This window comes from Equus asinus, chromosome 17 (assembly GCF_041296235.1).
Source record: "Equus asinus isolate D_3611 breed Donkey chromosome 17, EquAss-T2T_v2, whole genome shotgun sequence".
Classification (NCBI taxonomy): domain Eukaryota; kingdom Metazoa; phylum Chordata; class Mammalia; order Perissodactyla; family Equidae; genus Equus; species Equus asinus.
In genome coordinates this window covers 37,116,578-37,133,107 of record NC_091806.1, presented here as the reverse complement: position 1 = coordinate 37,133,107, position 16,530 = coordinate 37,116,578, and the positions used below count along the sequence as shown (strand labels likewise).

At 50.2% G+C, this 16,530-nt stretch overlaps 2 protein-coding genes across 11 annotated transcripts in view; both read left to right on the top strand.

Moving 5' to 3' along the window:
- Window positions 1-3,300, top strand: part of LOC123275972 (src substrate cortactin-like) — a 28,869-nt gene extending 25,569 nt beyond the window's left edge. The window contains exon 11 of the mRNA XM_070487902.1: window positions 3,138-3,300. Within this exon, the coding sequence (XP_070344003.1) occupies window positions 3,138-3,289 (152 nt within the window). The 3' untranslated portion in view covers window positions 3,290-3,300. The remainder of the gene's footprint in view (window positions 1-3,137) is intronic.
- A 120-nt stretch (window positions 3,301-3,420) lies between these two features.
- LOC139040790 (liprin-alpha-1-like) overlaps window positions 3,421-16,530 on the top strand; it is an 83,764-nt gene continuing 70,654 nt past the window's right edge. For all 10 annotated transcript variants that reach the window (XR_011495099.1, XR_011495098.1, XM_070487901.1 and 7 more), the window contains exon 1: window positions 3,421-3,559. Coding sequence is in view for 8 of the 10 variants with exons in the window: in XM_070487901.1 (XP_070344002.1) it covers window positions 3,506-3,559 (54 nt within the window). In the remaining 2 variants the exon portion in view is untranslated. The remainder of the gene's footprint in view (window positions 3,560-16,530) is intronic.

Genomic DNA, 16,530 nt, shown 5'->3' with positions numbered 1-16,530 from the left:
TCTTTCCTCACTTTGGGAGTCCCCATTTATATGGACATTAGACCTTTTACCGTGTCCTACATGTCTTTTGGGCTCCTTCTGTATTTTCCAGACTTTTTTCTTGTGACTTCTATCTGGCTATTTTTTACTGACCAGTCTTCTGGTTCACTGATCCTCTCTTCAGTTGTGTTCAACCTGAGCTTAAACCCATAGATTGGGTTCTTAATTTCACTTACCCTATTTTTCAGTTCTAGAATCCGTTTCGATTCTTTGGTGAAAATTTTCATTTTGTCAAGTCTATTTTTTGACCAGTTGAAGTTTGCATCTGATAACTACACTGTATGGGTCACCTCAGGGTCTGTTTCTATTTCTGTTTTCCTTTTTTCTCTTGGTCCTGTTTGTTGTTATTTTTCTCAGTGAACCTTGGGCGTTATGGATGAAAACCTGTGGAGACTCTAGGTAATGCTGTCTTCCCTCAGAGCTTCCTCTAACACGTACCCAGAGGACAGACCCTCTCAGTTCAGCCAGCTTCTGAGCGACTCTAGGCTGGATTCGGTCTTTGTAAGCCTCAGTCCTTATAAGCTGCCTTCATCTGCCCTCTCACCCAGGGTGTAGCCTCCTGGGTCTCCATCTGAAAGCCTGAAGTGTTTCCCGGGGCCCCTCCTCCTTGGCAGGTCCTGAAGCCCAATTTTTGTCACCTGAAGACAATGAGGTTCCTGAAGGCTCAGCCTCTCAGGCAGTTTTTGCACAGTGCTGGGCTCATTTTCTCTGCCTCCCTTTTCTCAGAGATCTTGGCGCCTTAAGTCCTGTCTGATTTGTCAGGCCTGTATTTGAATTTCTGTCTTCCCAGCCCCATGGAACTCTCCAGAGCTCTGTTAGCCAGTACTTTCTGCTTGGCTTTCTGCTGTTTTCTTCCCAGCTTATTGGTGCATTTCCCTAAATCCCTGAGGGACACCTGATCGTCTGATGCCCTGAGGGAGAGAGTGGCTCTCGGAATGTTAGACTGGCCTCAGTGGGCTGCCCTTTTGTTTGGAATCTTTGCCCCTCCAGTTGGCTGCCTCAGTATCTCCTTGATGCCTTCAAACAGTCTTAAAAGTGTATCCAGCTTTTCTAGTTGTTGGTGAGTGGATCTCCTGCAGGCTGTTCGTGTATGTAGCTGGACGTGGGCAAACAAATCGGTGTTCCCTCTCCATCTGAAGCAAGATGTCAGAGTCCTAGTAAGTATAGTGATCGTTATTGTTATGAGAGAAACCTAAACCCACTAGTCCTTGCTTAGTACCCCCTGTTCTTTTTCTACTCAGCATCCCGTTTGCCCTGGCCCAGCCACTTACACAGGGAAAGACGGAGCAGGTGGCCCACCCCACCAGGACACACAGGCAGCACCTCCGCTCCTGGCTCCTCTCTCAGCTGCTGCGCGGACGCTCCATCCTGGCACTGCTCCCTCCTCTTCCCCTTGCCCTGAGCCAGCCCAGGGCAGGCTCTGTGATGACAGGCTGGCAGTGGCAGTGGCAGAGGAGAAGGCTTAAGAGTTGGAAGGGGTTAAGTGACATTCTGTGAATTGATCACATGTGAGTCTTCACTTTGAGTGTTTAAGCAAATTACTGCTTTTAAGCTTCCCTCCAGTTTCATTTTAAAGTTGAAAATGCAGATTTTGTTCTTGAAATCTAGTGCAGTGATTTTACAGTGTTTTTGAAAGCAACAAATGAGATTTTAATAAGACGTCTCACTCAGAGAGCTCCAGTATGTAAGACTGAGAAAAGAGAATCTATTTGGGTTGAATTGTGGGTGGGACCCCAGTTGTGGGTCCCCCAGAGTCCACCAATGCCTGAGACGGGGCGTGTCTGTAGGACTCAGAACGCCCTCGGGAGTAAGGTCTTAAAGCCACGACCTCGTGACGCCTGAGTCGACCTGTGTCGGGTGTGTTGGTTGTCAGAGCACAGGTCGAGGCTCAACTGGTAGCGGTATGAGGTGTGCTGGGGGCTGGAAAGGAAGAAGGTGCAGGTGCAGCCCGGTCGGCAGGAGGAGAAAGGACGAAAGATGATGCGGGGGACAGCTCGGGTGGTTGGGGTGACCGAGGAAGGTGCAGACACTGGGCAGTGTCTGGGGTGTTCTGGTTGTCACAGCTAGGGGCAGGGGTGCTCCTACACATTCTGCAGTGCGGCCCCCACAACGAGGAGTTACTACTATTCAGGAAGCAGGTGCCAAGTGGAGAGGCTCTGGTGGAGGAACCCAGGCTTCTCCCGGGGACTGCTCTAATCTCCAGTGGGGTGCGGCGCGCCCCTGTCATTTCATCCTGAGTGCTCTTAGCAAGGCTTCATCAAGCCCTTGCTGGGCTTAAGCTGGTGAGTAAATGAGGGAGAATTGACCTCGTAGTCCGCATGAGGTGAGACTAGCTCAGTGACTGCTGACTGAGGGTCCATTCTAGACGTCCCCTTCAGTTTAGATAGTGCCCCTCTGGCGGCCGTTACTGACTGCTGCTCTTGTAGGAGGAGGTGGCAGACCCCCCAGAAGATCAGGCTTATTTCTGTTGTGTTTGGTTTATGAAACAGTTAAATATAGCCCTTCAAAGTAGTATTGGATTATTTGCATCTTCTCTCTTTTCTACACACTCAACTTGCCATCTCTTTGAAAGCAGCCCTGCCTTCTTTTCTTTTTTGAGGAAAATTAGCCCTGAGCTAACTACTGCCAGTCCTCCTGTTTTTGCTGAGGAAGACTGGCCCTGAGCTAACATCCATGCCCATCTTCCTCTACTTTATATGTGGGATGCCTGCCACAGCATGGCATGCCAAGCGGTGCCATGTCCGCACCCGGGTTCCGAACTGGCGAAACCTGGGCCGCAGAGAAGTGGAACGTGCAAACCTAAGTGCTGTGCCACGGGGCTGGCCCCGCCTTCTTTTTTTCTTTTTGTGAATCCTCTTCTTTTTGCTGAGGAAGACTGGCCCTGAGCTAACATCCGTGCCCGTAATTCCTCTACTTTATGTGTGGGATGCCTGCCGCAGCCTGGCCTGACAAGTGGTGTGCAGGTCCGCCCCCGGGGTCCGAACCAGCAAACCCCACGCCGCCCAAGTGAAGAGTGTGAACTTAACCACTGTGCCACCGGGCCGGCCCCCAGCTCTGCCTTCTTGTCTTCCTGTTTCTGTCCCTTTAATCGTCTGCAGGAGCCAGCGCCACCCCCAGCCCCTCTGTGACTATATCTGGTTCCGGGTTCCAGGTTCCGTGCTCCTGGGAGACAGTGGTGGAGGCACACAGGATCGCAGTCCTCAGAGAGCTGACAGAGCGGATCCTTTCTCACAATCAGTACAGGTTGTGAGCGCACCCTGACAGGAGGAAGTAGTTAAGAGGAAAGACACGACCCGGTGTGTGGGCAGGCCGCCTGCGTGCACACCGTGGTCCAGCAAAGGCCTTTCGGAGGGCTCACGTTTGAGCCAAGATCTGAAGCTGAGCGGAGCCAGCCTGAGCGCTTTCCCGGTGCTGGGCCTGCTGGGGCCAAGGCCAGGGGCAAGGAACAACTTGGCCGCGTCAAGCCATGAAGCTGTTGCGGAGGTTCCTGGACCGGAGGCGGAGGGAAAAGACGAAGAAGGTGAGGGGGACCAGGGAGTTGGGAGTCAGGTGGAGCCTTCCCCAGCAGAGCTGGGATTTTTGTTTTGTTTTTAAGGACTTCTGAGGGCCCGAGGGTATTGTGGCTTCTCAGGGAGGGGTTGAGGTGATTTGGGTGAGTTTTTATGACGCTGGTGCTGTGTGGAGAATGGGTTGAGCTGGAGGCAAGAACGGATGGGGAGTAGGAACCGTTGGTCCAAGAAGGCACTCCTGATGCCTGGGTTGAGCTGTGAAGTTAGTGCTTTGGGCCAGCATTAAAGTCCCCTTCACATCGCCCACCCCACAGAGCGCAGAGCAGTGTGCATGTGTATGATGTTGCAGAGATAGAGAATGTTTCAGTGGCGGGTGTGTAACGGCTGTGTGTGTACGCCTGTCACGTGCACAGCACTGTGTTCAGATACTTCCCGAGTGCCTGTTACGGGGCTGGCACTGTTCTAGGTGCCGAAGAGTCAGGATGTAGTAAGGGGCGCATAACCCAGGTATGTTTCAGTTGTGCAAGGAGAGCTAGAGGACGAAAGGGCTGTGTGGGTTCAGCTGGAGCACGTGAAATGTGTGGACGGTGCGGTGGCTGCAGCCGTGGCTGTTTTGTCCTGGGTGTCTGTGCAGGCGGACTTGGGGAGGCCGTGATCCCTGTACTTTCAGCCACGCCCTCTGCTCTGTCTTGCAGAGACCTGCCTCAGCGCCACGCTCTCTACCTCCGTTTGGGCGGTCTTTGGGTTCCTTCAGTTCAACATCAGCCAAAACCATCCTTTCCCCTCATCTGTCCCTCCTCCTGTGAACAGTGCGGTTTCCTCCCGGCCAGGGGCTCAGAAACCAGGGAGCCCGCTTCGCCTCTTCCTCAGCCTGCAGTCTGCAGGTCCTGAGGCGTGTACCTGCCCTGTCGGAGCCCGCCTCTGAGGTCCACTGGCAAGAGCTGGACCGTTTTTTCCGTCAGGGTGATTCGAGGAGCGGTTGGCTCCCGGGGCCTCTCCCGCCCCGGCCCCCTGTGGTCTGGCACCCACCGCGCTAAGCTGTGGGCAGTTCCTCAGATGCAGATGTGTTGTTTTCTGGAAACTTCTTTGTAAATATGCTGTTCTCAGAGAAGGCGGTCTTTTTTACTCTCCCTGTGTTCTGCTTGCTAATTCTTCGTGCTAACGACTGCTAAGTAATTTGATAACTAACTCTTTTGGAGAACCAGTTTCGCCCTGTGAATAAAGATCTTCAAAAGTGCTGGTATTCTGCCCGAGCAGTTTTACTTCTGCTCCGGAAATGGTTGCTTTCTGGAGGGGACTTTCGGCATAAGGATGTTCACCATAACAACTTAGAGTGTTTACATCCTTTATTCCTGAGCAAGTTAGAAGAGTAATAGATGCCAGCATCTATTTATTTTTAGATACCATTTAAAGCATAAATAATGTGTAATTCCCACTTCATGGGTTTAACATCTCTCGCTTTTGCCTCCCAGCCTCACCTCCTTCCCCCTGGTTTTGGCATCACCTCGGGAGGGACATGATTTCCGGTGGGCCCGTTCTTGTGGTTGGAGGTGGGGCAGCGGGCCCTGGCTGTGACTGCAGACCACGCTGGACTCTCCCGGAGCTTCCTCGGGCGTCTGCGGAGGGCCACAGACAGGGAGCCCATTCCCAGCGACCTTCCTGGTCAGCTGGGGCCTTCTAGTAGTCGTAGTGCCCACTGGTGTTCCTGCCCAAATCGGGTCCTGTATTGGAAGTTGCGAAGTGGTGATTTTTCTGACTCAATCCTCCTTCATTTATTAGCTGCTGCTCTTCAGTAAGGAGCGTCCCTTTCTGTTCTCTTTCTCTCTCTCAGTTGCTGTGGCCCCTTGCATTTGTATTTATTCAGTGTATCGCAGTCAGTTATCATCATTATTCCTTTGGATACTCAGATTGTCCCCTCAGCTGGGCTCCTGTGTCCTTTAGCCAGGGCCCTATTAGTCTTTGAATGCTCCGTTGTTTCCTGACACAGAATTTGTCGCAGACCCACTTTGTGTTTCTCCTGCCTCAGATCTGCAGTCGTTCCTCTGAGGAGCCCTGGTTCCTTTTGATGGGGAACGGCTGTTTAGAAATCAGTATCTGGGGGCTCGGTGTGCTCACTGTCACAGAGGTTCACATCTAGGTTCTTTTCGGGACAGAGCTGGACAAAAATCTTGACAAAAAGAAAAACCTGGATTTCATATTGGTATTTCCTTTACAAATTAAACCTAGTTTTTTCCCCTTAATTTCTTTCTTTCTTTTTTTCTTTTTTCTTTTTTCTGCTTGATCTCCCCCAAACCCCCGATACATAGTTGTCTATCTTAGTTGCAGGTCCTTCTAGTTGTGGCACGTGGGACGCCGCCTCAGCGTGGCCTGACGAGCAGTGCCATGTCTGCTCCCAGGATCCGAACCCGTGAAACCCTGGGCCCCCGAAGCGGAGTGCATGAACTTAACCACTCGACCCCGGGGCCGGCCCTTGTTTTATATTTCTTGTCTTACACTAACAATTTTCATTTCTAATGATATTAGCCTTAATTTTTTATCCTATGATACACATAAAATAGTTTAAACCTTTGAATATCATATTGTTATAATCATCCTGTTGAGTGAAGTTTTAGAGCTTCTTTGTAGTTCTTTTGGATCTTAGAATAAACCTATCTTAAGAATACATAGCTAGAATAATGGGTTTTAAAGCAATGTGAAGTAACATAACCACACAACATTTGATAAACAGTTGTAGTGCCCGTTGGTGTTCCTGCCCAAATCGGGCCTTCTATTGGAAGTTGCAAAGTTCATTTGTTTCTGCTTCTTCTTAAGTTTAGGGTTTACATTGTTCTTCTGGAGTTAATTTTTCTTCAAATACATAAAGCTTTTACGTGATTCAAAAACGAGAACTATAGAAAAAGGCATAGTCGGAAGTCTTGCTCCTCCCGTCCCTGTCCCACTCACGCCTTCTAGGTGGGGGACCACGGTCCAGTTTGCCTGAGGGTAGGCCTGGGTTTTGCCTCTTATCCTCAGGCAATTAGCAGTCGTGCCCCTTTCACTCTCAGAAATGAAGCATAGGGAAAGCCTTGTCGGCGCTTGCTAATGCTCATGAGAGAGCGGACAAAATGTTTCCACTTTGTAGCTTTTTCCCTGTGGCTGGAAGGAAGCTCTTGGCCGAGTTCTGCTGACTTGGATCGCGGTTCGCTTGGCAGGGAAGGTCCGCCCAGGGAGTTCTTTCTGGCTTCCAGAGGCTCATTCTTATTCTGAGGAGGAAATTTCCTTTTTCTCTGAAAATAAATGTGGGAGCTTGAAGCATATCTTGCATTTCCAAGTTTTTCTGCTTTGCAAATGGGTAATTATCCCTCCTGCCTATGTATTTTTAAACCTTTGCCAGTAGTAATATGGAAATTGATTTCATGTAGTGCCATGCTGAAGAAGACTAATCAATATCTCTGAGCCATTAACATCTCTGGAAATCCCGGGGTGCTGCTAGGACACACTCTTGCTCCCGCCTTAAAAATAGTTCATGGGGAAAACGTGAGTGACAGGTGAGGTTGCGATAGCCTGCGCGCCCTGCAATAGAAACGGCTGTGGCAGGGCAAGGGTATTTTGAAGAGTCTTGAGTATTAATTCTAGGATAGTATGATGTGTTATTTTCATGCAAATGAAAATATGAAAGACTTCATTTTTGACTGAGTGTGAAATGCAGTTGATGCACAGAGTTAAAGAAGTCCTGTATAGAATTTTACTTGGCTGTTTTGTGGCTCAGCTCCTGTAGCTCCGGCAGAGATACACACGGAAGGGAGACCGTCAGCAAGCTGGCGTCTCCTTCTTCGTGCTGTTTGAAGGCGCTTTACTCAACGTGCTGAGTGCCTGTCCCTCCTCCGGCGGACAGACTGACTGCAGAGGACAGTGGCAGCAGGTGTGTGGGTGTGTGCCGCCCTGTCTCCTGTGCTGCCGTCCGTCTCTGTAGGTAGACCCCCTGTCTCCCTCGGTCCCAGTGGGCAAGGCTCGGAGGAAGCAGCCTGGTGGGCAGTCGGCGGACTCGCGCCCCATCCTCGCCGAGTTCCCTGCGTCAGTTACCTCGTCTCTGAGCCTTCGGAGTTCTCATCCGTCAGTTAGGGACGGTAACTGTCGGTTTTGCTTCAGCAAATATTGATTGTCTGCCGTGTGTTAGGCACTGTCTGTCCAAGGGCTGGGTAGACAGATGTTTGGGGGATTAAATGAGATAATAGCCAGCATTTATTGCTTCTAAGCCTCTTTCTGTGAGTTATCTCCCTGAGTCTCATAACAGTACTGTAGAGCATTCTTTCTACTATAAATAGTGCTAGAAGGCAGGGGACTGTTCCGCAGCCCGTCTGACAGTGAAGGAATTGAGGCACGGAGAGGTTTGGGAGCCCCTTCAGAGGCCGGTAGCGAATGAGTGTGGAGATTGGTTATGGTGAAGAGTGCTTCCCTCTGACTCCCACAGTTAACCGTGACCAATAGGGAAAAAAGGAGAATGATGAAGAAAAAGTGCAAACGGTATGCAAATGTGTGGTGGACGGAGTGACAGTCTCTCTCTCCACCCCGTACGTCCACAGTGTGGGGTATTTTATCTGAAAGGCAGTGGTGTTTTTACTGTGCGTTCATAGTTTTCGTAGAGAAAGATGGGTGAAGTTCTACATTGTGAGAATACAAGTAATGAGTAAAATAAACTTGCTGAGTCAGGGGGCTTAGCAACAAGCTGCCTGGTGATCCGAGCAGAGAAATAAATTGTTCTAAGGCCTTTGGTTCCCTGCGTCGATGGGAGGGTGGGAGAAGAGCTCTGGAGGCCCCCCCGGGTGTGTTGCGGTCCAGTGCTGCCCCCCTGCCGCATCCTCACCAGGCGTGCCTCGGTCCAGTGCTGCCCCCCGGCGCATCCTCACCAGGCGTGCCTTGGTCCAGTGCTGCCCCCTGCCACATCCTCACCAGGCGTGCCTTGGTCCAGTGCTGCCCCCCGGCGCATCCTCACCAGGCTTGCCTCAGTCCACTGCTGCCCCCCTGCCGCATCCTTGCCCGGCGGGGCCCGCGATTAAAGGATGCCTCTGCACACTGCTCGCTTCTTGTCTCAAGTCTGAGATTGGCAGACCTGGGGCCGTCCTGCGCTGCCCCAAATGCAGGAGAGGCCGGGAGAGTAAGTGCCTGGGGCTCTCAGCTCCTCTGGCCCGGTGCTGTTCCCAGGCCTGGGGAGGGGCTCAGAGGCCAGGCTGCCAAAACAGGTGACAAATTGTGACAGCGTGCCTGAAATCACTGCAGCTGTGCCTCTGCAGCTGGAGAAGGCAGTTTAGTGTTACTTACATGGCAGCTGGAACGCTCCTCCTGGCTGGGATTATCGGGGCCAACTGCCACCTCCCCCTCCCCTGCCCTGACTTCCCCGAGAAGGGAAGAGAACACATGTTAAATAAACTCGGGGATTAGGGATTTGGAGTTATATATACCGCCCCCCCCCCCCCGTTTGTTACTTTTATTCTCCTTCCTGATGATCTTGACTCCATTTCTGTGAGAAAGTTTCACAAACTGGACAGCGTGTCTTTTTGATGTGTGTATGGTGGGTGCCTGACAGTCACCAGAGTGGGAGAAAGGCCCATGCAGGAAAAAGTAGTAGGTGGTTAGAATAAAGGGTTTAAGTTGGAGAGAATGTGCATTCCGAGGTTGTTTTCTTGTGCAAACCATAGAAATAGTTGTTCCTAAAGAAGTTTGACGATGAATTAAGAGATTGTGTGGAAGCAGATTCCTGATTATAGGTTCTGCGTAGTTTGTACAAACCCTTAACGTCGAGTTCATTCCCCTTCATGTTCCCCAACTGTGTCCAAAGGGCTGGGCGCTGCGGGAAGGGAGCCGTTTCCAGCAGACCTGAAAGCGTTAATACAGTAGCCGCTCTTTCCGCGGCTTCCAGGCTGCGAGCCCGTGCCCCCGCCTGGCCTGGAAACCCACAAGCGGTGGAGGGCAGGGCGTCGTTGCCCACCGTGTCTGGGACTCGGGATGCGGGTTTCTCTGTGCTTTGAAACGCTGCCGGTGTTGCTTCAGTTGTAAATTCGTCTGAAGAGCCTCTGGTGGGAAGTTTTATAGTAATGCCGTGTAAAGAGATAGTGACACACGTAGTGCTAATTTACAGTAACTTTAAGCATTGCCAGTAATTTAATTTCCAGGGAGCTCCTGAACCGCCTGTGCTCGGGTCTCCGTGGTTCTGTTTGCTGCGCTCGCTGGCGGGCATTAGGTTCGTTCCAGTTGGAAAACCTCTGCGGGAAGGACAGAGGGAAAGGAAGCACTTGCTATCCACACATTCTTGGGTAATTATTTTCATTTGAACGAAAGTTTTGTGCTAATGACTAGGAAATACGTTAAATCCTAGCCCTCTGCTCCCTCTGCTCTAGTCGTCATCTTGGAGATTCCTTCGTCTCTGTGGGGTCACCCGTCCCCTTTTTGAACATGATCGCCACGTTTCTGTCTGAAGCTCCACATCTGGGATGCTCCTGCATGCCCAGCCCCGAGTTTTGCCGTATCCCTTAGACGGCCCGTAGACGTCTTGCTGTGTCTCAGTCCAGGGTCCTGCTCCGCCTTCCTCCTTGGTCAGCCTCGAGTCTCCCCGCCTCCCTCCCCACTTCACGCACCTCCTCTGCCCTTCCTCGCTCATCCTGCAGGGCCAGTCCGCAGCTCTGTCCGTGTTTTCTGCTCTCACGTCGTTTCTGTTTTCCTTTGTGCTCTGGTGCCCTAGCTTGGGCCGTTCGTGGGGCCTTGGTGTCTACATGAGGTGGCTTTGCTTGTGCTTTCTTCCTTTCCAGGCCACCTAGCTCCCAGAGTAACCCAGACCTCTGCCATGAGAAGGTTTTGGCAGGGCCTATCCATGGCAGCAGGTGTTTGGCAGTTTGGCATTCATGGCTCCATGTTCTGGCTTTATTCACCTTTCCCACATCTTTCCCTCTGTAAATGCCCCTTCACTCTGCCCAACCAGTCTGCTCACTCTGCTCCCCTTCCCTGACGCCTCATCCTGCGCGATTCCCTGCTCGGGTACTGCCTCTCCCTCTCCTCGCTTTCATCAGACCCCACCTGCCTCTCCAGGCCGAGGTCACCCCTGTGAGGTCTGCTCGGACCAACTCCGATTCCTACTGGGATTCAGAGTCGCTCCCATCTCTAGGAGACGACAGATTTGGTGCTTGGGGCTGGTTTTACTGTGATTCCTTTTATCTTTTCTCCAGTTTTTCAAAATGCCACCAGCTTTAAGAAAAACGCAGATGAAAGAGTAGGATCAAGGTCATTCTTGAGGGGGCAAAAGAAATCACAAAAAGATCTCCTGTGGGGCGTGTGGCCAGCCTCTTTCTCCCCATGGGATGATGGCGGTGGGCTTGCTGGGTGAGCGTGGAACAGTCTGCTTTTTCACTGACTGCTGAGTGGCTTCCTCTTCTTTCCCACCCTCCCCTCCTCCTCTACCTCCCCCTCCACACCCGTGTCAAATCTTGGATCCTCTGCTTACTAACTTTCTGATCTTGGCCAAGATATTTCACTTCTGAGACCGTTTTGTCGTCTGTAAAGTAGAGATACTATTTATTTCCCAATATTATAGGTGGATTTAGTGAGAAGTAAAATAAAGCATCCACAGCTGTACGCTGCACAAGGTGGGCCTTCATTAGATCCGAGGTGTCTGTCTGCAGAGCCCGTAACCCTGACTCCGGTGACTGGGAGGGCGTACGGCCTGCAGGGGCTTGGTTTGGGTGCTCACCGTGGGATCTCCCCCTGAAGATGACATCGTCTTGAGCTCTGAGTCCCGAGCTGCTTATCAGCCGAGTGACCTTTGTAGGTCACTAACCTGCCCGGGCCTGTCTTCCAGTCTGTGCAGTGAGCTAATTATGTATGCCTTCCTGTCGTATGTGACATCTACTTTTATGTGAGAAATATTGCAAAATATTTTGAAAACCAGTCAAGCATTAAGCACGTATAAAGTTATTACAATGAATATTTGTGTCTTAGGAGTACTTAGCATCGTGCCTCCCAACTTTTTTGTTCCGTAAATTGTCCAAATTAATAGGGCTGCTCCTTCTCCAGCTGGTATTGCTGTCTCCTGAGCTTGCTGGAGCCTTGAGAGGAAATCCCTAATAAAGTAGCTTCCGTTCCAGTTTTGTACTTAGACCTTTGGTTCTTTCTGAGACGCCCTTCTTGTTAAGTTAGAGGGTAGGTAAAACTGGTTATAATATAAGGCTCGTGTGAGACTGGTTTGCAAGACGTGAATACACGGAGCCATGACAGTTTAAGAAGGTTACAACGCGGTAATATTCACAGTCAGACGTAGTCGTTGCTGGTTCAGATCCACGGGGACCTGTTGTTTGAACACTACATTCTTTGCCTGGGCTGGGGATTTTGCAACAGTGAGGGGAGCAGTTCTTTCCCTCGAGCAGACTCGTGTGAGTGTGGTCCCGCACGGAAGGGACAGGTGCTGTCTTTCTCAGGGGCCGGCGGAGCCTGTACAGAGCGGCAGGGTTGAGCTCCGGCTGTGACGTCGTGTTGGGCATGAGGGAGGCGCGGGGCTGGGGCGGCAGTGGGAAGGAGGAGCTGCCACGGGCGCGCGAGCACGAGCAGAGGGCGCAGTTGTGGGCCGGCTAGGCGGGCCTGCTCCGTGTCGGGTGGTTGGCTGCGGAGGGGTGTGGTGTGCCAGGCACGCCGGGTGGGAGGAGAAGGGTCGACAGAGGAACAGAAAGGCACCGAGGGTGTGAGCTCATGGCAGGGTGGTCCCCGAGGGCTGGAGTCAGTTCTCCGAGAGCGCTCTGGTGGGGCAGCGTGATGGGGGCCCTGCAGGTGCCGAGAGGCCGCCTTTGTTGACGCTGCACCCTTACCTGAGATCCGCCAGCCAGCTGTGTGTGCTCCGGGGGCCGTTGTCACTCCTGCTGTGGACACTGCAGGAGAGGGGGTCGACAGCGTCTTCGGGCTCACCTGTCCTCACTACTGTCAGCCGAGGCTGCGTGGCCTTGCACGCCGCAGCTCCCGTGTTTCTTTGACTTGTTAGCAGGCGGTGAGGAGCTGCTGTCAGTGTAGCCTCAGGTAGCCGTAGGTGCTCCTTCTAAACTTGTGTTTCTGCTGACCCGGCGTGATGGAGCCGCGGGAGGAATCCCGCATGGAGCACTTTCAGGCACGGCTGATGTCGAGACCCCTGCCTCAGCCCGAGATGCCCTTCTGTCCCGTGTGTCCAAAACGCTCGTCAGAGACGGAAAGGAGAGCAGGCTGCTCGCTTGTCCTCGGTGTCCTGTGCGCTCAGCTGGAGCTTCCAGGCGTGGTCTCCCCGTATGTGTTGCAGTGCTGGCCCAGCTTCTCCGTGCTCGTTTCCTGCCTGCCTTGGGAATTGCGGGTGGCTCTAGGGCAGTGAGGTGCAGTGTGCGGGGACCCAGTTGCCGTCAGAGTGGGGCTGTTGAATAGTACCCGCGGGGGTCTTGTTTGACATTTCTGTTCCCGTCAGTAGTGGAGTTTCAAAGTGTGACAGAGCAGGTCCTGTCTTAGATCCCTTTCTGTGCCGTTGTGCTCGGTGGTACCTATGAAGGCCTAGGGGGTGGTGTCCAAACGCTCTTCCACATCTCGACGTCCTCATGTAATAAAGGTCATGAAATAACTTCACAGAGTGCTTCATCACACGCAAAAGAGTGGATTGTGGCTTTCTTTGCAGAATTGAAGTGCTAGTGTGAACTACTGACAAGCCTGAAAAATGCTAAAATTGTAACTGAATCGGGGAAACCATGCTCACACCCTAGGACTTTTCAGGAGAATTGCTAACCTGTAAACTCTAAAGCTGTTCCTGAGAGGGGCTGGGGAGACCAGTATGACGTCATTTTACTCGAGGAGCGGGGACGTTAATCAGGTTACTGTACTCCCCTCTCAGGTTCAGGATGCCTGGAACACTGGCACCCTCCATCATTTCCATGCCTTTATTGGCTCCGTGTTTTGGTGGAGCCATCATTGCTGGGAGGGATACCACCACATGCTAAGGCGGGACCACCGGTGGTTCTGGAACGTGGCGGAGTGTGAGTGACGGAGCAGTGACTCGCAGGTGGAGCGTCCTAACGGAGGGACTCCCTCGTGGTAGATGGTGTCAGATGAGTCCCCAAGGGCTCACTAAAAGATGAGCTGCTGTTGTCAAGCAAGGAAGACTAGGAAACATAGTTTAAGGGTCTCGCGGAGATGTTTTAAAGCCTGGTGATGTAAGTGCAGAGTAAGCATGTCCGATGTGGTAACTTAGCGTGCAGCTGGCACGAACACTTTTGTCTGCCTGTTTATTTTAGTAAATTTGTGGGGCTGAGTTGGAGTCAGAGTCGGCTGGTGCTCTACTTTCCTGGAAGGGTGTGTTAACGTGGCCAAGCTTTCGGGCAGCGTCTTCGTAGGGAAATGGGGGGCTGGCCCCTTGAAGTCGCCTTGTGTTTAGGCACACAGACTATGTATGTGATGTTTACATAAGCTTCATAACTGGGGTGTCAAGCTGAATAATCACAGGTTTGTGATTATTTCTACTGTTATGTAATAGCGTAATATTTTAATCTGTCCTTTATTGCCATGGGAGGTTAAAAAAGGCAAAGATTTGGGGCCAGCCCCCTGGTGTAGTGGTTAAGTTCGGTGCACTGCACTTCAGTGGCCTGGGTTTCGGGTTTGGATCCTGGGCACAGACCTACTCCACTCGTCAGCCCTGCTGTGCCAGCAACCCACATGCCAAGTAGAGGAAAATTGGCAACAGATGTTAGCTCAGGGGCAGTCTTCCTGGCCAAAAAAAAAGGGCAAAGATTCTACATAGAGAAATTGCAGTGAAATAAAACATTATTTTTGCAAATAATGTTTTATCTTCTAAAAAGTAGTAAGACAGTCCTCACTTTGCATGGGACTATAAAAATGACCATGCAGCTGGCCCGCTACAAAGCAATCTTAATCATTGATGGAGATGATTATGTTTGTGATTGTTACGTTGTTTTCAAGACATTGCAAACTCTCTTAAATTATAAATGTATGAGGAAATGACAAAAACAGTAAAACTAATCTTTATTTAGTACACTGCAATTTATAACATTAAAAACGTTGAGAATTAAATTCCATAGGTCTTTGAGCCAGCAGGTCCATTTCTGGGTTTGTACCTTAGAGCAATCCAGTACCTCCTTTTTATACATAATTTTAAAAAATCAGTACAATATCCTAATTATAAAATAAAGTAAATTTAAAAAGTTAGTTTATGGTGAAACATTTCATTCTGTAAATGTTTGGGCATGACTGCACCGAAGACGCAAGTCAGATGTTTGTACCTTGTGCTGATGAATGAGTTTAAGAGAAGATGATCAGTAGCCATTCCATAGAAAAATATAGAAATGTGAAAGAAGAGGTGGCCACTCCATAAAAGTGTGTTAGGATAAGTAAACACAGACCAATCTCAATTGTATTTGATCCGAGAAAAATGAATAACCGTGACTGAAATAAGGACAGCGTGCCGTTCGTATCACAGATTGTCAAGTAGAGACCTGGGCAAGTACAACAGTCTCGCATACGAGCTGAGCCTTCTTTGCAGGTGAAATGTCAGAATAGTTCCCTTGGTCATGAGAGGGCCAGGGGAGTGACGGAGGGTCACGAAGAACATATTGCCTCTGGAACTCTCACCAAATGCCCAGGCATGCGTTCAGTCTCTGTCATATGAGAAGATTTTGGAGACCCCTATTTGATGGGCGACAGGGAATGGAAGATGGATCCAAAGAAGAAAGTGGGCCCTAAAGTGTAATAACACACCAGGGTGGCAGAGCTACAGGAAGCAGGTGTTTCATAAGCTGCTGGCCCAGGAGGAATAATTTAGCAGTAGCTATTAAAATTGCAACTGACCTTTGACTCAGAAATTCTAAGGTTTTATCCTGCAGATGCACTTGGCACACGTGCAGAATGATACATGTACAAGGTTCTTTGTTGCCATGCTGTTTGTCAGAGCTAAAGATCGGAAGCACAGTCGTAAGTGTCCATCGGTAGGAGAAGAATAAATACGTTATGGCTTTTGTGTCAGTGCGGCTGTGAGAGGAGGAGGACGCTGCGAGCGGGCCGGCCCTCCTCAGGCTGTGTCCCTGCTGGAGAGGCACTAGAGGGAATGCGTGTCTCACTGGATTCTCCGCGCGTCGAACCTCGGGATAAACGGGGAGCGTCTGCCTTCAGCTGCCTGCCGAGTTGAAGAGCCACCAGGGCTGGAAGGGAGGCCTCCATGGATACCTTTATTACCATTTGTGAAAAACAAAGTTTTAAAAGTTGGTGTGAAAAAAAGCTCTGTCCTGAGCATCCTTCCGTTGCTGCTGCTATCCCTGTTTTGTAAAAGTTTGTGATGGCCAAAACATCTCCGTGGAAATGTGGATTTTACGCTGCTCCTAATGATGGCTTTAGGCTGTGAAGGTCAGGCAGGCAGTTTCTGGTCTCATACTTTAAAGACAGTTTCCTTATGATTCAGTAGTTTTTTGGCACGTGCATAGATCTATGAAATGAAGTATTCGAAAATGAAAACTATTTTATACTCCAGTAAGCACGAGCAGCGCCAAAAATCACATACTTGCTTTACTGGAAAGTTTGAAACATGGTGTGAATATAAACTGGACATTAATATGCTTCATATTGTGTTTTCATTTTATTATTATCTAGTGTTGTTAATTTATCTGAAACTCTTTAAGGTAGTCGTCTTTTGTAAAAAAGTAATGATTAAAAACAAAACCTACCTAGAAGATTCCAGAAGGCACTCATTCCTATTTGAATTAAGGATTTCTGCCCTTGATTTTTTATTTCATTGGTTTGATTCTCCCCTGCCGCTCAGGCTCAGTTTGAAAAATTTAATCAGAATGTTTTTGCCTGTGAGTATTTCGCTGTTATTATGCACTGAAATGTTATGCTTCTGAAATATACTTTCACACTAATATACGTGTGCATTCATATTTCACATTGTCTTGACTAATTGTGACACATTATTTGTGTTTAAATACAACATGCTTGTAACAACCGAAAACAT